Source organism: Triturus cristatus, chromosome 7, assembly GCF_964204655.1.
Source record: "Triturus cristatus chromosome 7, aTriCri1.1, whole genome shotgun sequence".
In the NCBI taxonomy this organism is placed as follows: Eukaryota; Metazoa; Chordata; class Amphibia; order Caudata; family Salamandridae; genus Triturus; species Triturus cristatus.
The window spans coordinates 866,193,732-866,217,849 of record NC_140590.1 but is presented as its reverse complement, the minus strand read 5'-3'; the positions used below and the strand labels follow the sequence as shown (position 1 = coordinate 866,217,849).

The window sequence follows — 24,118 nt, the reverse complement described above, 5'->3', positions numbered from 1 at the left end:
CCAACAAAGTAATTCATTTTACATACATTAAACATTTAAAAAATACGCGCCACCCAGACCATTCCAAGTAATCTGGAATAATCCAAATCGTCACACTTGTAGGAGTTTGATTGTTAGTAGTTGGGTTGGTACTTGCTTTGGCAGCACTGGTAGGGGCGATATGTGATGCAGTCGCCTCCTACGAAGGGCCTTGGCACTTATTTCGTGTTTTTTACAAATTAAGCACTGAAATCTCTTATGCTGGCATTGGCAGAAAAGAACTGGCATGTGTTAAACCTTTGTGAAGATCATGGCATGACTTGTTTGAATTTGGATGGCGATTAAGAAGGAAGAGTCGCAAACCCTGGAGTCAGTTGTATACACATAAAGCAATGAGGTTTGTTTTGTTTTGTGTGAGGTTAATGGGGAAACCGTGTGCACACTGAGAAGCAGTTTGTGAATCAGGCTTCCGGTGGTGTAGATAGGGTGGGGGTGAGTAGAGGGATGGAGGTTTAAAAACTATGATGTAGTCTATAATTTACGTAGTAGATATGATGAATATGTGGGGGTTTAGTGGGCATTTGATGGTGCCTACAAGGACAGAATGCAGCTTGCAACTATAACACTCCTCCAATAACACTCCTACCCACTAGATACCACATTTGAATCAATAATGCCTCTGGTGTTTGCAGGTTAGTTCTGGACTCTGGCCTCCTCCAGCATGTTCTGCGATTGATCCAGCCTAACCTGGAGCTGGGACTGGGAGCAGCTGTAGAGTTTGCCTGGTGTCTTCATTATATCATTTGCAGGTAAATTTATTTTAAACTAGTAGATTTATAGGTGATACTAACCGGGCCATTGCTTTCTGTTTGTGAATGTGTCTATTCTGCTTGATGAGTTATACAGGGACTAACACATAATGTAAGGCATGCTGTGCCCAATATATCACCAATTAGTAAATATTGGAAAGAAAAGCTGTATTCATACTTAAAGTAGAGGTGCGTACGACAAGGCCGAATTTTAATATTAGGGCGAATCCGGTCCCGGTTTGCTTGTGTCCCGGTTAAGGGAGCACCTGGCTTGGCGGTTCATGCTGGTCTGTTCCCATGAGGAGCAGGGTCAAAACTGATTTGCATATGGCTGGTTAGAATTGAGGTGGCATAGTGGGCAGAGCAGCACTTCTGGCCGTCTTCAACAATATATATCATTCAACGTGCAGGAAGGCAGTCACCACAGCACCCAGCTTATTGGTTCACAGAAAGGCACGCATGAAGCCATTTTGTCAGGGACACGCGGTAAAGACTGCTGCCCTAGGGTGTCGTAGGAACACCCTGAAATTGCTGTACTCTCCTCAGAGGCCCCGAGGCCATGAGTGTGCTGATTTTGTTACATTTCTGATGAACTCCACCGAAACGTAGCTACTCTCGCCCTGATAGACATGCCCACCAGAAGCTGTGCTTTACAGACCACAGCCTGAATTTAACACACCAATCTGTTGTTGAGGTTGTTTTAAATCTGATGAGCACTAGAAGCTGATGAAATGTTATGTCATTGACATTCGTATAGCGGACAATCTGCCATTGGAATGTCGTTGAAGAGTTTTCCCTGGCATCCTTTCCACCATGTTCGGGATATGTTGGTGCACATTCTAGTTAAATGATTCAATGCGCCATCAGATTTCGGAGATCAGAACATGAACATGTATAGCACGCCCCCCCTTTTCTCTCAACTTTTCCCCTAATCATTCCCATTTTTGTCACCTTCATTAATTACTCCTCCTTCGAAGTGTCTGTTCTCTTAAGAACGTGTCAAGTACATCTATTAAAGATACAAACAAACCTTAATTTAATGTAACATACGGGTCAGCAACCAATAATACTCTTCCCGACAATGGGGGTTGTAGTTTGTCAGGCTAAGTGTCCCATTTTGGAATTTTCTTTAAAACCACATCTGTGCAAGAAATGTATAATTAAAGTCTAAAACATGTCACAGGCACTTGTCCATCTTGCAGAACTCTTCCTTTAGTCCTATGCTTCATTGATTCCCCTGTGTATAGTCCCCTCTGTATGATTGGAGGGACGGCAACCTGTCTAAGTCTTTGTGTACACCTTCAAAAGCAGTCCAAAGCAATCATAAAGAATGTTAATGTCTGAATTCGATGTAGACATTAAATCATACAGTTTTTCATGTGCAGTTTTAGTATGAACTTCTAACTAGTATGACTTGCCTACACCGCAATCTAAACGGATGTCAAACAATAAATCAGCTCTGATGTCTGTCTGTCACCCATAAAGTGCTACTGGCTCATAACCTTTTCTGCATCTTGTTTTCACAGCAAAGGGAATAATGCCCTGGTCCTCTCACAAGACGCTGTACAGACTCTGGTCAAACTGCTGGTGGATACAGCCTCCTCTGTCTCCGGAGATACTGTTCAAGGACTGGAGTTGGTAAGTGAAAAATGTCACCTATGTTTTTCACCATTGCAGCATCGAGTAACATTAAGTCGATTAGTGCAGAAAGCAGTGGCCTCTGCAGCAACCTTTCACACCTTTATCCAAAAGCACCATGAAAAGACCCAGTGGGTAAAACATGACTAGTAATAAAATACACTCTCAGGTACTTTGTCGTTGTTCATCAAGGGAAGGATTTGAAAGCATATGCATCTGTCCTACATTTCAAACAAGTTAACATATAATAAAAACTAAATTACATTTAACTGTCAAAATTTACTCGACAGACATTAAGCATTTTATGAAAAGCAAGATACTTCGCTCTCTATAACTTTTACTAGGAAACTGAACTAGCACTACAACATTTAAGTTCTAGTTTTACTGTAAAAGGACTCTGTGTTTTATCATATTAGTTGATCAATCTAGAAGAAATGCACAACTTTTGCAACATAAGGCGTAATGTTACATTGGCCGAGCATTTTTTAATTTTCTTATGCAGGAAGGACTGCCTTAAGATGCCAAATACAAAGGGAAAGCTGGACGGCATGTTGTGGTCTAATTGTGTCTGAATTCATGTGATCTTAGAACTCCATGCAGCACCTCTTGATTGATTTTCTGTGAGATGTTCCTGAATTAAATCCCTCTTGTCTTGACCAGGGAAGTTTTTGTTCAAATTTGTAAAAGGAGCAGTTTGTTGCATTTTGTGCAAAACATATTGCGGCTGTCACGCCTCAACATTTCCACACACAGGCAATTGTTTTAGAGAAATTTTACATAAACTAAGTAGAACTTCCATTTTATAGTTAAAGACAATTTTAATGCATAGCTTCACAGTATAGCTGCATGTGTGGTAAGAAAATTCTAGAACCATAATTTAATGTAGCTTATCCATACATATGACATATGTGCAACATGCTTGTCTCCGTTATCCTGTCATTATGTAGTTAGAGTGGAATTCCTACATCAATATACTTAAGTCATCCTTAGACCTGACGTTGAGAAGAAAACCCTATGTGTGGCTGTATTACTGTGCTTCTACAATTCTGGAGAGCCCTGTGCCTGTTTTCCTTGAGTGAGCCCAACAATCTTGTGTGCTCGCTGAGGAGACTCCAATATAAAGTTTATAATCTATCAGAACTGAGCTCTGGTATTGAGGAGCCACTCAAAGTGCACCCTTTGGTTGAGGGGGATTAATGTCTCCACTACCTTGGTAGGAGAGACTGACCGTGTTGGCAGCAGTACCTATAGTAGATGTGCACAGGCCTGTGTATGAGTATTTCTGTAGGGGGCAGTCTTTTTGGCTTCCCCCTTTTTAAGTGTGTGCAGTATTCCCCCAACTGGGTTCCTGTGCCTTCATTATGTATGTATAGAACATTTATGAAGTACATGTTCCTATATGCATGTGTACCTCGGTTAATGAGTGTGCATGACTTAGTGAATGGTGGCGTCTGTGTGGGACTTAATATGGTCATCTGCTACATGTGAGGCTGCTTGGGGTCCATCTTGGATATGGAAGCTTTCAAGTTCCCCCCCCCCCCCCCCCCCCTCCGACCGATAAGAGTTTGTTTCTGTGGGCGAATGGAGGTAGCGCACCAGCCCCTGGAAGTTGTCTGTAGTTTCTCTGCTTGATAGAGTCCCTCCCAACCCTTATTGCTCCTTCTGCCTGAACCAGTCTCTCAGACGGGACTACAGTGATACAAGACCTGGCCACAGTCTCATAAAGCTGCAGTTATGAATCTACAGACTGTAGAAGCCTCCCAAGATATGAAAAGTGCATATTGTGTAATATCCATGCCCTGTCATAAGTACTGGTCGCCTATTAACCAAGGAATGTCTGCACAGCAGTGCAGATTAGAAGGGGTGATCAGGGGGTGGAACCTTTGCTGGTGGCTTCTCTCCCCCTGAACCCAATGGGACCAAGTCTGAGCAAGACTGGAAGTGTTGCTACTGAACTGCATGGAGGGGAACCAGCATAATGGCTTCATAAGCTGCTAGAAAACATCTGTAATGAGGAGTGACAGGCTTTCCTAGGTGAAGAACGGAACCCATATGCAAGGAAGGACCAGTGTGGCACAGCCTCCCAGGCTGTATCTGCTTCAGAGACACCAGGCCAGTCCCACCCAGCTGACTGGGAAGTGAGAACTACAGCAGTCGGTCATCTGGACCTTCAAGATGAAAACGCCAACGGTCAGCCTGCTTTTTTTGTGACTTTCTCTCTGTGCTGTGGGGTACCAGTATCTTACCCCCTAGTTGCTCCCTGCCGTTTAATGTTTCCTCTACTCTATTCCTGTGTCTGGGTAGCTAAATTACTGATTAATGTCCAACCAGTTTTGGAGATATTGTAATTTGAACTCTGTCAGGACACCAGTGGCAGATCAGTACTCAGCTTTGTCTTAGTGTTCTATGTGCCCCTATCAGGCAGAAAGCTTGATCGGAATCAGTGGATTCCGTGATGCAGCACTTTTAACTGATCATCATCTAAAGTAAGGTATTCAGAGTGGGCTGGCGCCATGGACAGCTGTTGCCTCAACTAATCAAACTAATATTCCATCGGCAAATTGAAGGCAGTGGTGAAATAAAAGAACAAACGGCATAATGAATGAATGCTATTCCAAGACTGGAGGCTCAATTATGACTCCTCTTCTGTACCGTAAACTCTAGCAGCAAAGAAAAAAAACGTATATAACCTAAAACACATTTTAATATGGCTTCCAACAAGTCAATAAAGTTAAACCTTTCCACAAAATGCATCCAGTGGTGAACTCATAGTCCGTCTTGTGACGTCATTAGCAGCACAATAAATACTGCAGTCCTGGTCAGTCCTACTTCTTCTTTGCTGCTCTCGCAGGAGGCGAGTGCTTGAATTTATATTTGTTCCCTGGAGTTCAGTGTAGAATGCTTTATTCGCGTGCATAATTTCATGTTATTCAGTTATTTTCTAGTTTCCCACATAGTTTCTCCTTTTATTATAAGGTTTTGTGTGGTGTCTTCACGTGCGTCAAGCAGCAGCTAATTTGAGAATGCATTGTGCTAATTTTTTATTTGTCATAATTAGTGTTTTCCTTTCAGGGAATGATAAATTATCACTTTGTCTGACAGGCTAATGTATCTTTCAACGCCGTTTTTAGGTCTTACCTGATCCAGCACATGCGCTGGTCTGGCCGAGACATATAGTAGCTGCTTTGAAAAGAGCTACCAAAGCGGCCACCAGCTTACTGTCACGCGCACAAGCGCGCATGCTGCTGCGCGCGCATCACTAGCGTGCTTTAGCGCGTCATCGCGATCACTTTCGCTTTCAGAGCGATCGCGATCACTCTTGCTTTTACGCCCGCTCGGCGTTACTTTTACTGCCGCGCGGCCAATGCTTGTTTTGTAAATGTGAAGAAAGCCAGACCTCTGGATTATGTCATCGATTTTCAAAATAAATTCATACATCATATGTCCGTCCGCTTTGCTGCTCTCCTTCGCTCTAACCAGCCCACAGCAGCGTGCCATACATAAGCTTCCTCCGAGCCTTTCTGTAGGTTAGAGCAGCAGGCGGTGAGAACTCCCTGTTAATGGAGACCAGGCCGATTGCGCTATAGGTCAGTTCTCAGGGACCTTGCGGTTATGTGAATGGGCGCCATGCGTACATAGCATCAGCAAAACCAATAAAAGGACAGGCTGGGAAAGTGCTTTTAGTGAGGAAACGGGAAAGGGAAGCTTCAATTTACTGTAAAACTCGTTCCATAATTTGCCCGTATTTTTACAATTCTTTTTCAGCGGGAATCCTCTCTGGCCCCGCCTGTCCTTTTGCACTCATCCTTGCAATCGGTCACGAATGCACTTATGAATCATATTGTGTCGTGTTTCCTGCCCCTTCCTCGATGCGGTGGTGGGGCCGTTGAGAGGGTAGATTGTGAAATCTGATATGGCGATGTGCTTAACCCCAGATTGCCTGATGTCCAGGAGGACGAATCTTATTGTGGGTGACAATACTTGTAAACAAGCATTTTCAATGCAATAGGTCTTCCATTTACGATAGTTTGAGCTATTGGCATTGTACATAATAATGCCTTTCATTTATTTTTTGTTTTTTAAACATAAATAAAAGGCATTGTCATTTACAATGCTAATAGCTTAAACTCTCGCAAATGCGAGACCTATTGCATTGCAAATGCTTGTTTTTTTTATTCAGGCAAACTCCTTTCAAGCTCTGAGTCAGTTGAGGTCGCTCTTTGAACTTTTCAGGCCTCTGTGCCATAGCATTCTTAATTGAACTGTGCAAAGTTTAATTCCTCTTCACAGGGGTTTTCTCATTCTCAGCAATAGCCTATTGTGGAATTTGCCAGCATAGTTTGAATGCCACACTGTTTCCTTTGAAAAAATTCTCGTTTTCCTCCTGTGGATAGGGTTCCCTTTCTGGTTTAGGATAGATCCATTTATGCTGTAGGCTTCACCCTTTGGAAAGTACTTTCTGAACTGCTGGAATGCTGTAAAAGGCCATACACGTTGCAGACTGTGTCCTGTCTGGATGCTAACAGTGCAGCGTTTAACTATACCAGTAAAGGTAAATCGAAATGAAGCTAACTAAGAATTAACATTGTTTCTGTTTGTAGCACTATTTCAAACTCTGAACTTCTTCCTGTGTTCAGCTTTTGGTTTCCAGCCTCATTGTTACTTGTAACTAAATGTGGAATACTTGGCTTCATCGAAATTTCTAAGATCAAATATTAATGATCCTTGATTTTTTTGAAACCCTGTAATGAGTTATTTGTAGGGAATATCGAATTTTCAATAGTTTGTACTGTCTGTTGTTGATTTTAATGCGCAAGAAAGGAGGAACACATTGCCCTTCTGTAGTGGGTAAAACTTTACACAACCACTCGCCCTTACGTCTCACAGAAGACACTGCGTACATTTGAGGATAGGATCATTTACACAATAAATATAATAATAATAAGTTTTTAGGACCTCTGTCTGAATCCTAACCGCCACAAAATATTCTATACCTTTCTATCCTATTAACCCAGTTCCTTGTTGTCTAGTCACTTCTAAACATCCCTTAGACTTGTAAACACTCAAATGGCAACCCATCCGATTTGATTCAGATCTCTAAAGCGCATGCCCACAGTCAACCTAACATTAATCCGGCATCACCATATTACGCCATTGGTTTTATAAACACTTGTAAACACGTTCATGCAAGATACCACTGCAGAGTTCTTGTGTCTGCTAAATAGAATAATCTCTCTCAACCTGATGTTAATTTTTGCTCCTTTTGGTATTCCAGTTGTTGTGTCCTGCACTGCGGTGTCTCGGAAATCTGCTGGCGGAGGATGAAGCGGGCCAGGTGCAAATCAAGGATGGGCAGCTATTAGGCGCCATCTTTATCTTCATGAAGATCTTTCTACAGCAGCATCCTTTCATGGTGTCAGAGTGCCTGTGGCTCCTCAACAACCTGACGGGTAACTTCAGATAATGGGGTCCCAACCAGGGCTCTGGCATAAATGAATCATTGTTTTTTCCACTTCAGGCATTTGGTGACTGTACTTTTATATGCACAGCATGCTCCATATTTCCCTTCTAAGGACGGATTAGCTATGATTATTACATATCATGTTTTGTCATGTATTACTTATGGATGAGGAAAACAGAAAGTGTGTATTCCTAAATAAGTGGTCTAATCGGTAGTGGCTCACCCTCCTTGTTTCTGCCACTTTCTTGTATTATACCAGCAGTGAATGATATGTTATTATTGACCAGTTTTCATTACTGGTATAATAAAAAATATGCGGACATCGCTGCTTCCTGAGGCTGGACCAGGTCCTGAGAGGACAATCCACCCTGGATATGAGCATCTAAAACTGCTAGTGCTCCGGTCTCCAGTGTTTGTCACAGCTGTTTTGTAAGGGGGTCCTTTGATTAGACACTCTGCTCCTGCATTATCTGCAGTGCAGTGGTCGAAGTACATTTTAAAAAACGTATGGGAACTGTGATGCTGCATCCAAATGGAAGCAGGGTTATTAGGCGTGGGGGCGGGTCAAAGCCATGGCTAAAATAAACAACATTCTGTTACTTTTTTTGATCTTTCGCCTTCAGGTAACTAATAATGCACAGCTTAAATGAAAAATAAATGTAAGTTAATCAGTGGGAAATGCACATTCTTACGTTATGGAACCTTTAATACTTAATGTCCTGCAGGGGTCTGTATCTGTTACCAGAACCTGATTGGTGCAGTGGAGAATAATGACTTGTGTATTTTTAGTACTAAGAGGTCTCAGTCTGTGACATAAAGCACTGTGAATATGTAAGTCAATATTTTAAACTTGCATTATCAGGAAACTTCACTGATTTCATCAATTAAAACCAATACTGGCATGAAAGCACCCTTTACAATTGCAGATTAATGAGATGTGTACTTTAAACCTCGCACGCAGCTTCTCCCATTCTTATGAGGCACTACACCATTTGTATGTGTTTGGAAGTATTTGGCCGCAGCTTTATTGTTCAAATGGATTCACAACATGTATCCTCTGTAAACTTTATTTGGGGTCATAAATCCTACAGTGTGCTTGCATGTCATAAATCAATCACTGTAATTTTAATTGTCATCAACTTTAAAGCCCCTGCCTAAATCACGCCATACCGCTAGTCCTGTCATCACAAATCACGCTATAAATCAAGTAGACGGGGTTATTGCTGGCTTGTCATAAATCATGCCATATATCATTTTGACAGTTAGCGATGTCTTTGAGCTGGAATTTACTTTCAGTGCAGGGGGTAATCCCACAATCTCTTTTAGGCTTAACGTGCAACCTTCACCTGCTCACAGTGGGTACCCTGGCGCTATCGTACAAAACGCAGCCGTCAGAACGTGAAGTGGAGAGAAACAACAAGATAATTTTCTAGGGAACAGCCAAGTTTTAATTCGTTTCCTAAACAAAGATAAGGTATTACACTGTCTAATTTCCAATGGTAGCTCATTCCATAACCTTGCAGCTGCAAAACTAAAAGCCCTCCCTCCAGTTCTAGCTTTTTTTAATCTGGAGACCTTCGCTAAACAGGCAGAAGAGGAGTGAAGTCGCCGAGTAGTAGTATACCAGGCCAGTTTCTTCTGCAACAGCTTTGGACCAGCACCATGCAAAGCCCTAAACACTATGCATAGGGATGTAAAGTGTATTCTTTGCAGTACTGGCAGCCAGTGTAACTCGGCCAAACACAATGATGCAGAGGAGTCTCGTGGTCTGGACAATGCCGGTTTTGCTGCCGCATTTTGAATACTTAGGTGACTCCAACAATAGGGCGTTACAATAATCAAGTCTACTTAAACTTATGCCTTGTACTATTAAGGCTTTGACTGAATTTGGAAGCAGTGGGAGAATCTCAAAGCCCTGATCAGACCGAAGCAACTTCCCACCGTCTTATTCACTTGCGACTCCAAAGACAAATTGGCGCTAAATGTAACTCCCAAGTTTCGCGCCATGTTAGTCGGAACCAAAGGTGTAGAAGTTGCGAGATGCCAAAAATTATGAGGAAGGGGCGGCATGACCTTCCCATCAGAACAGTACAAAATTTCGTCTTTTCCAAATTGAATTGTAAAAAGTTGTTCCGAAGCCACTGCGAAGTATCAAGCTTACAGGCATGGAAATTCTCCAAGGCGTTAGACTGTGATCCATCCAAGGATAAAATAATCTGAGTGTCATCAGCACAATTAACTAGCTTCACATTGTGAGCCCGAATTATGTCCATTAATGGGCTCAGATATATATTAAATAGAATCGGGCTGATGGCAGACCCTTGGTACGCCATTCCTAATGTGGAGAAAGGCAGATTGGAATGGAGGTAGGGCCACTGCCTGACCCCTACCGGAAAGATAGGATTGAAACCAGTCCAAGGCAGTGCCTACTATTCCCATCTCCTCTAGGCGGGTCAACAAAATGTCATGGTTAACCGTGTCGAAAGCGGCAGACAGGTCAAGCAAAATAAGTATTGCTGATTGCCCCCTGTCATTAGACGAAGATTGTCCATCACGGTTACCAGAGCAGTCTCTGTCCCATGTTCCGGGTGGAAGCCAAATTGTACATCCGCCAGCTTGTTGTTACATTCTAGGAACTGAGACAGAGATTTGCTGACCAGCCGTTCAACGTTTTTCACTGGGTAAGGTAGAAGAGAAATAGGCCGATAACTACCCGGACAGGTTGGGTCAAGAGTGGCCTCCTTCAAAAGAGGCGTAACCAAAGCCTGTTTCCAGACAGAGGGCACAACCCCACAAGATAGTGATTGATTGCAAATCTGCCAGAGTCTAGGAAAAAGGTCTGAGGCAAATTCCTTCCAGATTTGATGTGGAAGGGGATCCAGCGGTGAGCCAGAAGAGACGCCCAAGGCAACTCTACCAAATTCTTCCTCCGAAGGGAGCTCAAAATGCTCCAGTAGGCTCATGTTGGTAGTCCCTATGCCAGACAGGATTTCCACAGAAAATGCCTTGACTATACCAGTGAACGGGACTGCCGCCCCGTTAATCCCAGCTTCTTCACCTACTGATAGAGACCTTTGATGATAGTACTTATTTTTTCATCAATAAAGGACGCTAATCTGTCACATAGATCTTGGGTTGGCTGAGTTATATTTTCTACACACTGCGGATTAGTGATGATATCAACTATTTTAAAAATACATTTGGATTTATTTTGTGCGTTCAGCAAAATATTCTGCCTTAGTGGAAAATATTTATTTTTTGTATATAACTAAGGTCTAATTTCCATGCAGTCTTGTCCTCGTCTGCATAAAACTTTTTCCATTTTCTTTCAGCCTGTTTACATTTCATTTTTAGGGTTTTTAGTTTGTCATTAAACCGTCTGGCCGAGGGTCTACCACTTCTCTTTCGATCTTTCAGAGGAGCAGTCTCGTGGACTGTTGTCATAATCTGTCCGCATAATTCTCCTCTATTGATATGGAAGTATCAAAGTATCCTTTAGTGTCAAACGTGGGAGAAAGCCTTGCTTTACCCAAAATCCCCTTCCAGTCTCTGCTCGAAAAGCTTCTAGCTTCTGTAGAGGCTAGAGCTCCTTTATTGGGGATAAATGTAAAAAAGTTGACCAAATGGTGATCGGTCCAATCAACTGGGAGCACCTTCACATGTCCGATGAAATCTTCCTCACCAAAGATAAGGTCAAGTGTGTGCCCCTCCACATGGGTAGGTCCTGTCACCCTTTGTAGTAGGCCTAAACTTTCACAAAATTGAAAAAGGTTGTTATATCGTACATCTAACGTTCCATTTGGCCATAGATTAAAATCCCCAACAATGATCAATCTAGAATGGGTGAGGGCCATGTTGTTAATAACATCAATCAATGTCTGTAATTGAAGTGGACTAACTGCACCTGGGGGTCTATAACAAGCTATACCATCCAATACGTGCCCTCCGGGATCCTTTAAGGAAAACCCCAGGAGCTCAAATCCTTCCACTAGATCGATATCCATAGGGACAAAGTCCCCCTTTTCTTTAAACAAGACACCAAGCCGTCCACCTCTACCTATAACTCTTGGCTTATGAAATATCTTATAGCCAGGGGGGCATGCTAAACCTAATTCGAGAACCGAATCAGCATGTGTCCATATCTCGCTCATAAATAGAGCATCTAAATGCTGAGCTTCGGTAATTAATTGAATCTCCAGGGAATGCCTCGGGAGAAATCTAATATTTAGTAAACCACAGACCAATCTAAATCTAGATCTAATAAAATCGGATTTAGGGCTAGCAGTTTCCTCAAATTTAGGCAGGCCCACCTCAGAAGCACTGGCCTCACCTATCTTCCGTAGTGTCTCACCGGAATAGTATATTTTACTCATGTCACGGGCAGCATGGCTGGCGCTTTGCGCGTTCCGTGTGCGGACGGGCGCAGACGGGCTTGCCTTTGGCGCGCCCGCTGCGTGTCCACGCCAGCGTGCCGAACAAATAGCCTCGTGCAAAAACAACAGTTGATGGACAGAATGCAGAACAATGTCATACATTCACCCCAGTACAGAGATCTGGGCCTAAATCCATCGTTTCTTTGCTCACCAAGCCATTCCAGATTGGACCCAGCCATATGCAAATCAGTCTTGACCCTGTGCCTCATGGGAACATTCCAGCCCGAACTGCCAAGCCAGGTCCTCCCTGGACTGGAAGCAAGCATCCTAGGAACGGTTTCGGGGTTTCACCCCTCTTCAGCCAGGATAGCTTGATTCCAGTGGCATGGAGAGCACGGGACTCACGTCTGAGCATACCAGTCCCACTCGGGGTGACAAATGCAAAAACAACAGTTGATGGACAGAATGCAGAACAATGTCATACGTTCACCCCAGTACAGAGATCTGGGCCTAATTCCATCGTTTTTTTGCTCGCCATTCCAGATTGGACCCAGCCATATGCAAATCAGTCTTGACCCTGTGCCTCATGGGAACAGTCCAGCCCGAACTGCCAAGCCAGGTCCTCCCTGGACTGGAAACAAGCATCCTAGGACCAGTTTCGGGGTGTCACCCCTCTTCAACCAGGATAGCTTGATTCCAGTGGCATGGAGAGCACGACAAATAGCCTCGTGTCAAGGAAAAACTAGAGCGCAAACCGGGAAAAAAATGTCGGGTCCGCTTTTACAGACTGGCACCGCTGAGTCAAGTGCAAAAATGGGACTAACGGAGGCAGCTAAAATTACTAAAAACAACTAAAAAAAGTAAGTTCTACTAATGCCACTCATTCAGTGCAAAATACGCAAATTTGTTAAATTTAGTTGTGCAAATACGCAGTTACTCTCCACTCGTAACTACTGAAGTGCTGCTCTTTGTCATACGCTGTGCGTCCACGCCAGCGTGCTGAACAAATAGCCTTGTGTCAGGGAAAAACTAGAAAGCTGTTCGGGAAACAATGGCGGGTTCCCTCTTACAGACGGGCCCCGCCGAGTGAAGCGCAAAAATGCTCATAATTAAGCTCCTCTACTTTACCGCCACGCTGTTCGTGGGCTTATGTCTGCGCCATTTGGTTGGTCATTGCCATTTGCACCCTGCCAGTGCCTTTGCAACCTGTAGGTTGGCCCAGAAAATCTCAGTTCCTGCATTCGAGAGTTGCACCCCATCGCTGCTGAAGAATTCAGGGTGCCTCTGGTTTATCAGGCCATGCCCGATGGTTTCCCACCTGTTTCCCCAGCAAAACCTTACAGCGGCCTTGTTGAGCTTTTTTCTGCATTTATCCAGGGTCCTGGCGGACCAGGCTCCCCCTCCATCCAGAGGCCGGGGGATACTTTCGGACCATATCAGGCTGGTGCAGCCAAATAATCTGGCAACCATGATTTTTTCGCTCCTGATGCACCCTAGCAGCTTTTCTTTCTAGTTGGGACAGGTCGTTCACCCCCATCACCCAAATGCACAATGAGCAGGTCCAGTTCGGCTGCGTAGTCCTTGTACGACTTCTCCCAAGTGATCCCCTGCTGATCCTAGCACATTCAATACTACCCCATCCATCTAATATCCGTCTTCTCTGGCCTAAGGAGTCTGTACTGTTTTTGCATGTCATGTATTGCTGCGCTGTTTTGGATGCAAGGGCATGTTCTATCAGCTGGGAGAGGTCACATCCGGCAGGGGCCAGAGCTCGTCTGCGAAATGGGTCATTGCTTGCTCCGCTGCGGGGGCCAGCTTACTGAATTTGTTAATCTGGAATCTCGAGAGTGCATCTGCTTAAGCGTTAATGACCCCTGGGACATGCCTCACCCTCAACTCCAGGTTACTTGTTAATTGTACCTTTACCATGTGCCTTAAGAGCATCAGCACCTGCGGACACCTGGCTGCCCCACTGTTGATTGCGTGCACCAGTGCCTAGTTGTCCGACCATAGGGTCAGCTTCATCACTCTCAACCTCCCTTGCCATAGTGTCAGTGCTACTACTATGAGGAATAACTCTTGGAATGTTATATTCTTGGTTATTCCAGATGTGGCCCATTCATGGGGCCAATTTTCCATGCACCCGCTGTCTCCTAGGATTGCCCCAAAGCTCAAGCTGCCTGCAGCATTCATGTACAATGCAATTTGCTTTTCTGACACCCAACCTTTCATCCATATGAGCACGCCATTGAAATATTCCAGGAAGGTCAACCAGGTTTTTAGGTCCTGTCTTGCACCAGACCCCGATCTTGTATGGTGGTGTTTCTTTTGTAGCCCCGTAGTTAGTTGGGTGAGGTTCCTTGAAAAAACTCTCCCAGCCATGATCACCCTTGCTGCGAAGTTCGATTTTCCTATGAGCTCTTGCAGCTTCCCCAATGTGGCCTTTTCTTTGCCTACCGGTGCCTTAATCCCTCTTGGTATGTCCTGTACCTTGTCAGGGCATGCTGGCGATGTAGTCTAATCTGTGCCCAGTCAGACAATCTTTGTTGTGGGCACCACTGTCATGTCTGAGGCCAGTAGGACACCTATTTCACCTGCTAGCCGCTAAAAGGCGTTCCACAAGCTTTTGCATTTCGCCCCCACCCCCCAGTCTACCCACTAATAAGAAGTTGTCCAGCAAGTGGAGCCATCAAGGCTCCCAGTCCGGCTGCACACACTAGATCGATTGCCTCATCCACTGACGCATGCCCTACCGTTGGCTTCTGGGTTGATCCTATCATTTACCAACTCCTCTTCAGGAAATGATAAGTAGTGTATCAGTCTGTATTGCCCAGGTTCTTTCTTGGGTATCACGCCTAGAGGGAAAATCACAGGGCCTTGTGGGTGTACCGCACCCAGGGAACCCTCTACTGTACCCAATTCCTTCTTATTCTGAGTCTTCCGTTAGAGATCTGAGTTGAGGTTTTTTGCGGCTCCCGCATTGATGTGACCCGTGAATGGAATTTTAACCCGCCCTCTAATACTTTGCACAATAGGCACATGTCTGCCTTGTTGTCGTATTAGTTAGCTAAATGCCTCAGCTTGTGGGTATTGATGGAGGAGCGAGCTAACTGGAAGCCTCCCCATGTCCCTTGAGTTTCACCCTCTTCTGCGCTACTAGTTTCTCGCTTTCTCTTTCTTGTCCCTTTCTCTGTTCCCCTACCCTTTTTAGGTCTCGCCTAGCATCGCAACGCATGCGCTCTGCAAGATCTATTGTCGTCGGGTTGCTTTTGGAAGTGGGCTCGAAGCTCCGCCCATGCTTTTCATTGGCCAGCGTCATCCTTTATGGTAAACGCTGGCCTCCAATTCAAAGTGAGGCTTTTGGGTGACCGCCCTGTCTCCCTTAGGTCCCACCCACCTGAACTGGACTTGTCGTCTGTTGCTCGTCATGCCCGGTGCATATCTTCACTTCTCCCTTCTCACAAGGCGGTGGGCGTGTTGGCACTTGTTTGCATTAGGTTCTTCGGCTGATCCTCTTTTTCCAATTCTTACTTGCGGTGTAAAAGCTCTCCACTAACGCTTTCATTAGTCATTTACTTTTTTTTAACTGGCGCGGAAGCCTCATACTGAAAGCAGCTGTCCTGCCATTTATTTTCTATTTCTTTACTTTTTCATATATATATATTTCTTTTTTACTTTTTCTTGTGCCTTACTTTATTTTCTTAGCTTAGCACGGCATGTCTCCTTAGTGGTGTTTGCCTGGTTCTTCCGTATTGGGCCAACCCCCACCCTCCCTTACTCCTCCTCTACATCACACACGGCGCTGCCTCTCCTCCAGTTGTAGCCAGTGCTTCAGCAGCTGCGCAAGACCAGCCTTCTCACTTTCACTCTCGCAGCCCAGCTACGGACATGGTGGGGGGGGGGGTTCGTAAGAGAGGAAGGATCCATGAACTTCCCCGGCTTAGGTAAGGAAAGCAGTCCCCAATATAACAATTCTTAAAGGGGGGAAATGGTGTGTGTTTGGGAAAATATTGCTTATGTTTTCAGCTGATCCTTGTTAATTGCTTTCAGACTAACAAGGATCGGTTCAAAACATAAGCGCTTTTATTTTATGTTTTCATCCGCCCCTCCCCCTCTACCCCTCTCTCCTGATTTACTTTATTTTGTAATTGTCACTCCTCACACTATAAAGCGATCGAGGAAAATATGTTGCATCTTTGGCAAACAGAGGTGCAACATAGCAAAGATTGTTTATTTTCTGAGTCTACGACCAAAGCATTTAAAACTAAAGTATGAGCTTCCTCTGTGAGTTGCACGCATCCTCCCGTTTGGTAAGAAATGCAAAGTCCGCTAAGTGTGCGCAAGAATCACGTCCTGGTTGAGAGCCAAAGATATATTCAGATAAGAACACAATTGGTCTGCTCATGTGGTAAAATCAACACCGAAATCGGTGGTCCTGCTAATATATCCTGCCCAAAGAAGACCCCAGGTCACCAGAAAGTGCATATCTGGGGTCCTTTTCTATCCTGCATACAGCAGTAGAACGCATGTCACTATCCCTTGCTTGCACCAGTGATCGGGATGGCTCGTAATGCCATTCAGGCCTACAATGCGGACCCTCACCACAATTACTAGAAATAACATGACGCCATTGACAAATGCCGCCCTGTTTACTGCAAAGAAAGCGAGTATTTTAAACACCAGTGCATAATTCAACGCACGCTACAACTACTTTCAAAAACTGGCATGCAAGTGCGTTGAAACCCCTTTTTAATAATCTCTCTGCAGTAGGCAACAAGCAACCACCACTCTTGCGCCATTTTGCCTCTCTGTAAAGTGCATTGCAGACAGTACCACACTCAGAAAGGAGCCCTTTGTATGTTTCTTGGGAGGTAAAATCTATACACATTTAAAATAAGGATGACACACCTCTATGAAATTGCCACAAACGTGTCTCGTCTGTCTCTTAGTGTGGCCTAACATACAAAAATATTAGCAGTATTTCAAGTTATAGAGACATTTTTAGGTATGTGTGCTAAATAACTACCTAATGTCAGCATATTCTCTGACCCAAGAAGCTGATACTGCAAGCTAAACTTAATGAGTCGAGCGACGGAAATACGAACCAAAGCACCAAAACAATAGAAGACAACATGGTGTGATTGAAAGAAGGCATATTTACAAGAAGTGTAAGTGCTGAGCCTCCTTCATGTACATACAGAAAAAACGCATCTGAAAAAAAAACATCTTGTGTGTGAACAAAATCTAGAAACGTCCAACTCTGGTAGAAAAGCAACAAGCATTGACATAACCAATAGGTCTCGCCTTTGGGACCATATAAGTGTTTAGTTATGCAGCGCAATATCCTTGGTGCAACAGTGTTTTATTGCAATAGGGGCACGCTGCGCTTAGCTTTAAACTCCTAAAGCACGGTGTAGCGCCATTGCTTTAAAATTTAATAAATGGAAAAACAAAGGCAAATGGACGCCACATTTCTTTTCCAATTGCAAAGCCAATAACTCTACGTTTAACTAATGCGAGACCTATTGCATTGCAAATGCTTGTTTGTATTGCAGCGGGTGCTGCTGACAGCACCGCCCACAGCAATGTAAAAAATGCGGGATGCGCACGCCAGTGGGGCGGGCACATCCTAATTGTGTATGCGGGACCGCTGCACACATAGCGGGCGGTCCCATTTCACGATGCGATGCGCCCGCCATCGTAATAGACCCCTAAGTCTCTGGTGACTGTAAAGAAATAACTCCTCAAGGGTTTTTGGATGCCTAAAAGCCTACCTAATGCTGGAACCTTTGCTCTACAACGTGGATAGCTGAAGATTAGAACTACACCCAGGTATGAGAGGCTTAATATGAGCTATCATATGGTGACATCCTCTAGAGGTGTATGGGAGTAATTACAAAGATATGCATTCACACTAATGTTGTACCTTGGGGACTAAGTTTCACATGCCTGGTTTTATGTTACATTTGAGTTTTGAATATACTTTGCAGAGCATCCCTAACAGGGTGCCTTATCAGGATTGCATAGCCATGTAATTATTAATGTGATGCCCTTTAAAGGATGGGACTGTATTGTGTTATTCATGCTAACAGTTTTGATAAGTACACCTCACTCCCAGTCCTGGTTAGGAATGTATTCTTGCTAATGCTTTAGTTGAATAACAAGACTGGTCAGCCACTGTGATTAAAGGTTGTATTTTTTATGGTCAGCAGTAGGTTCTCTCGATCAGGGTTATAGGTAACAATAGCATGTCTTCCCATTATGAAATGCTTGTTGAAATAATGCGGTGGGCAGCCACTCACTTGGTGCCAGTGGTAAGGGCCAACCCCCAACGTTATGGTCAACGCTTGGCATTTAGGGACAAGATAATGTTTATACGTGTGAGTGGTGGTATTAGACCCCCCTCCCCACCTGTGGGAGGGGTGGGAATGTTTACGCAATGTCATCAAGAAGTATTTCCATCAGCTTATGTATATTTGTAAATTGTTGCTTAGTATTGAGTAGTATGTGCAATATATGTACTTTTCCTTTTTCTAAAGAAAAGTACAGGCTGGACAATCATTTGTTGAGTGTTATTACTGCGCATCTCTGAATAGTGATTACTAGCCCACACCAACTCCCTTGAGTAGGTCTTGGACTGCTCTGCAATGCTACCCTATGCGAGTCAAGCACTAGAATGGGGTGGTTGGTTTTCAGTGAAGGCAAAAAGTAGACCCATTACTTGTGCAAGCCACACAACTAATGCCTCATTTACCAACAGGCACATGACAGACTGCCTACCCACTTGGAGTCTTTTTTCCCCTTCTTTGCAAACATTGCATCTCACCACCCACACAATGACCTGGTCATCCATACATTGCCACCAGAAATGTGCTTTCAGACGATGCGGAGTCAAACCCTGCCCCAATTGTCCTTCATGCGCCATGTTTATTAGTTTTGTCCTCAAACCCAAAGGAGACCCGAACCTATCCCCTCCCATCAAAACCCTTTCACCACACATGGTCATTTCATCCAGTACTTTGATAAAGGGCCACACTGACACTGCCACACAACTTTCTTACCTGCTTAAAAGGTACCATCATTTCACTGATGAAACTCTTTCACCCCTCCATGACAATAATAGGAACTCTCCTTAGCTTGTGTTGGACAGGAACTGCTTCCTTCTGGAGTATGATCTTGTGCACATATCCCTTCAACATGCCCAGTTTATTGTCAAACACTTCCTTCATTGAGTCCAAAATCTCAGGAACTGATTCTTGATCCACCACCATCACCTGTGTGGGTGCCCTAGGGTTGACAATGACCTTGCTCAGCCATGTATACCTTTCCTCGTTTGCTCCTACCACCCAATTCTATTTTAGATTGCACAAACCCCACAATGTTGATAACTTCCCCTTGTTACCCAGAAGGCGAAATGTTCTTGGGTTCTAACATCATGCCTCCCCATAATTACACTAATAAGTTTTTAGGCACAGTGGTGTATATCAAACCCGTGTACACAACAAGTTGCACCTCACAGTCATTTATTTTGACCATAGCTTTGGGTCTATTCTTCATTTGACTCCTCAAGCATTTCACTTTCACCTTCTAGGCTCAATATTCTTTCTGGCATATCAACAGGCTCAGGGGGAATTTCAGAGATAAATGCTACTTTTCCACCATGCACCACCCTACACACCTTTGCAAAATGCCCAAAGCGACCACATCTTTTGCACTCATTACTGGCAAAGCAAAACTTCAAGTCAGATGTATAACTCCTGCTACCACAACGATTGCAACCTTTAAGTGGTTGTGTGGATGAACCATTAGTCTTTCCCTTTGTACTGCTGGGTTTTACTGCAGCGAAAGTTTCACAACCCGACCTACTTATAGCTCGTATTTCAGAGACCTCGACTCCATGATCCTTCTCCAGTTCCTTCATACACAAATATGATTGTTCTAAAACTTTGGCAATACCTATAGCATCACTCAATGTTGGGTTCTTGGCGACATACAACCTTTCTTGAATCTTCTTATTCTTGCATTGTACAATGAGTTGATCCCTGATGAACTCATCTGTTATAAACCCCAAAACGACATTTGGTAGACAATTCATGTAACTTAGCTACAAACTCATTAACGGTCTCTTCAATTTTCTGATGTGGAGTATAAAAAACTCCTACCTAGTCATGACAAGGTTCTCCCCTTTTGCATACCGTACTTCCAATCTGCCCCTAGCTTCCTTAAGCACATCTTGATTGGGCTGACCATTTGCCTCCACAGCTGGAGTTAAATATCTAAACACGCGTTGATCCGCTTTGCCGAGAGCACTCAACAGTAATGCCTCCTTCCTTGCTGATCGAATCCCACCCTCGTCTCCATAATTGTTATGGAGGCAACTGCATGGGCACAGCAGAAGAAGAGGCAAGTGGTTTTTATTAAGTACAACAGCTCGGAGAGGACTCTCACTAGCCAGCCAGTAGATAACTGCACTTCTAGGAATGTCCGCTCTTAAATCACAATCTAGAACTCAACGGCATAAACAGACATGCTAGGCACGAGACACACTGCATTCGAGCACTACTCTACACACAAAATTCAATTATTTTTACAGGCGCAGAAATTAGTCAGTTTAAGTATAATGGAGATAGCGAATGTGCAGGCTAGATGAGTTGATTCATGAGAGCCATCAAGATGACAGAAGCCTGGAGACTTAATCTACAAAGTTTGTTAACACTAGAGATTAGCAATATTTGTAACTTAATACTTTGGGGCCACAGGGGTCTAAAGTGGAAGGCAGAGACCTGATGGGAGTGGTTTACAAGGGGGAAGGAAAAGAGGTCACACAACCACAAAAAAGGGACTATCTGATATCGAAGGTGCAGACAAGAGACCACCAATACAGGGAACACAAATGGAGAACGTCTGCATTTGTATGGGGCAGAGAAATAGCATCTTTATTGACAAGTTTTATGAATAAGTGTCCAACAAAGGAAAAGGGTACAATGGCCACTTTCACAGGTAACAAGAAAGCAGGAGACAGGGCTATCTGCACAAGGTACAGGTAGATATGCTGACAACATACAAATTTGGAATGGGGCAGTGTGCAGCGAGAAAGCAGAAAGAGAAATACAATGCATAGGAAAGGGTATGTCAATTTTATAGGAAGGGATAGAGACATGCCACCTGCACATAGAAGGACCAGGAACTGATCTTATACACAGGGAAGGGTAGACATGGGACACCAGCAAAGAGAAGGGGCAGAGTGAGGTGACCTACAGAGGGATATTAAAGGGAGGCCACTTGCACAGATGATGGTGTAGAGCAGAGCGACCTGCTCTCAGTGCATGGAGACTCCTCTTGTAGTGGGAGTCTACAAGTAGAAGTGGATAAAGAATCTACAGGGCTCATTCAAAAGAGTACACGGCACTCAAAGGGATATAACATTCGTTCTGAGAAAGTATAAAGGTATAGTTTGCTTATGGGGTGACCTCCATGGAAGCACTTCCTTTTAACCCATCAGGCTCCGCAATGGGTAGTACAAACTGCAGCTTGTTCAAGCAAGATAGGTAAAGACAATACAACTCCGTTACCTTAAACATGCCTATTTCAAATCTAATACTTTTGCTCAAATAGCTTCCATTTTAAAGGCTGAAAACAAACAATTTTGAAGTAACAAAATTCAATTGTGTGCTGCAAAGTTTTATTTTTGATGCTGCGAGATTTGATAAACTATGAGGCAATGTCTTGGGGAGGTGGGGAGAGTCTATCTAGAGTCTTCTTGCCAGAGATTTGCAACCGGTAAGATTTCTCCAAGCTGTCAGTTACATTTTAGGAGAAAAGACCGTTAAGTGGCAAGTATCAACAAACATTAGAAAAACCAATAGATCCAAGATAAGAATTTGATGCGTAAGGAACTACAAATTTAGAAGCTGAGTAGCCTTAGCTAAATGGCTGAAAGTATAGATACTGCCATAGACATCCAATGTGACCGTGTTCTAGTACAATGGTTACACCCTGGAACGGTCTTGTGATCAGTGAAATCTGTTGTCAACAAATATGTTTATGCATACTAAGGGCAAACAAATAAAAGAAAAAAACAGGACGTGAAGGATTACCTAATAATTTATTTTAGCAAAATCATGTTATGCATCACTCCACTGTATTGTGCTCAAACCAAAAGATCAGCCATAAGCAGACTGATTCCGTTCAAAACCTACTCATCTATTCTGTCTATTGTAAAGGTGCGGTTATTACGAGCACACAATATCGTATACTGCCTTTCAATGTCCTAAATGGATAAAGTAATGCCATTAGTGCTCCCATATTTGACCAAAGTCCAAACCAAGTGTAAGCCCCCTAAGGATCAACTCCTTACCATATTAATCAATGCGGTTGCCAACCCAAATCAGTCAAAATTCTCCAAAGTCTTCCAAGTACACAGTCTGTATGTAAATAAAATATATATGCATGTAATCCTATCATTATCAAGGACTATATTAATACTAAAACATAGCAGCACCCTCACTATATCTTCCTAACGTACCATATCCGTGCAGAATGGATATGGTTTGTTTGCAAGATATAGTGAGGGTGCGGATAGGTTTTATTGTTTATACAGTCCTTGATGATGATAGGATTACATGTATATATATTTTATCTACAGACTACATTTGGAAGACATACGAAGACTGAAAATAAAGAGAACATATTTGCATCAACTCGTGGAAACCGTGATTTGAACATTGGTGCTCGGGATTGCGATTGGGGGCAGTCCGGTCACCTACTTGAAGGGTGCAGAGGCTGCTTCACATCCCTGGAGCAACATTTTGGACTTAGTGCATTAAATATTTAACACGATAGCGCACAGAAGTTACCCTGCTACATCACTTTTGTACTGTAAATAAAGATACACCTAGAGGTACCTGCATATCGTAGGCGGTGCCCTCCTAACCATAGGAAAAGGTGATACCTGCTTACTGACACTGAAAGAACTCTAAACTACTTTCGACATTGGTGATCTCATCCTAACCCATACCATTATGATTCTACTGGGATTCATGAGCAACATCTTTCATTGGTTCCCCTCCTGCCAAGTCAACAGACCCGAGTTGGTTCACATGACCACACCCAGGGATCAGACGATCACTATCAGCTGCAGACAGGGTTCTATCTTGCTTGGTAATCTGCAGCATTTACATGGAACCCGATGGCGACGCCAACTGAACTTTAAAGTCTAATCAGCTCCACACATCCAACACCTCAAGCAGGCAGCACCTTAACCAGAAATGGAAGTTCAGCATCTACCTGAAGCTCAACCCAACCATGACATTTCTATTACGGCCTACATCTAGTCCAAACCTAGTTCAAAAAGACGAAGCTGAACAAAGAGTGATCCCAACAGTCACCCAATTCACTGGGGATCCTGACCTCACCCTTAAGAGTAGGGTGTGGAGAGTGACTGACATTGCATCTGCGGACACATCAGACATGCCCAAACTTTAGTATGATTCACCTTGTTCTGCTCGGAGGTGTCCACCCAATAGAGAGCGACACTTCTGCTGTTGATCAAGTCCTGAAGGGGCCTGGGAAATAGCTTGCCTCTCAGCTCCTGGCAGATGGCCCCCCCTTTGGAAAGTTCAGCCTCAGCTCCCACCAGAAAGCGCCGCAATCCCCCTCTGAATGTGGACAGGGGGCGAGTAGGAATATGGCGGTGCGGCTCTTTGGAGAGGTATGCCCAGGAGTCTGTAGTGGCTCCTTGGCTCCTTGGAGGGACTTCGCCTAATCCCCCTAGACCGCAACAGAGATGGCTTGGCTGGCGAAGTGATGTCCAGCCGATCCCACTGGTAATCCAACAGCGTCCCCTTCAGTGCAGTGTG

General features: G+C 44.0%; 1 protein-coding gene across 1 annotated transcript in view; it reads left to right on the top strand.

The window, feature by feature from the left end:
- TMCO6 (transmembrane and coiled-coil domains 6) overlaps positions 1-24,118 on the top strand; it is a 167,839-nt gene that overhangs the window by 69,321 nt on the left and 74,400 nt on the right. The window contains exons 8-10 of the mRNA XM_085617809.1: positions 672-788; positions 2,315-2,426; positions 7,702-7,876. Of these exons, the coding sequence (XP_085473935.1) occupies positions 672-788; positions 2,315-2,426; positions 7,702-7,876 (404 nt within the window). The remainder of the gene's footprint in view (positions 1-671; positions 789-2,314; positions 2,427-7,701; positions 7,877-24,118) is intronic.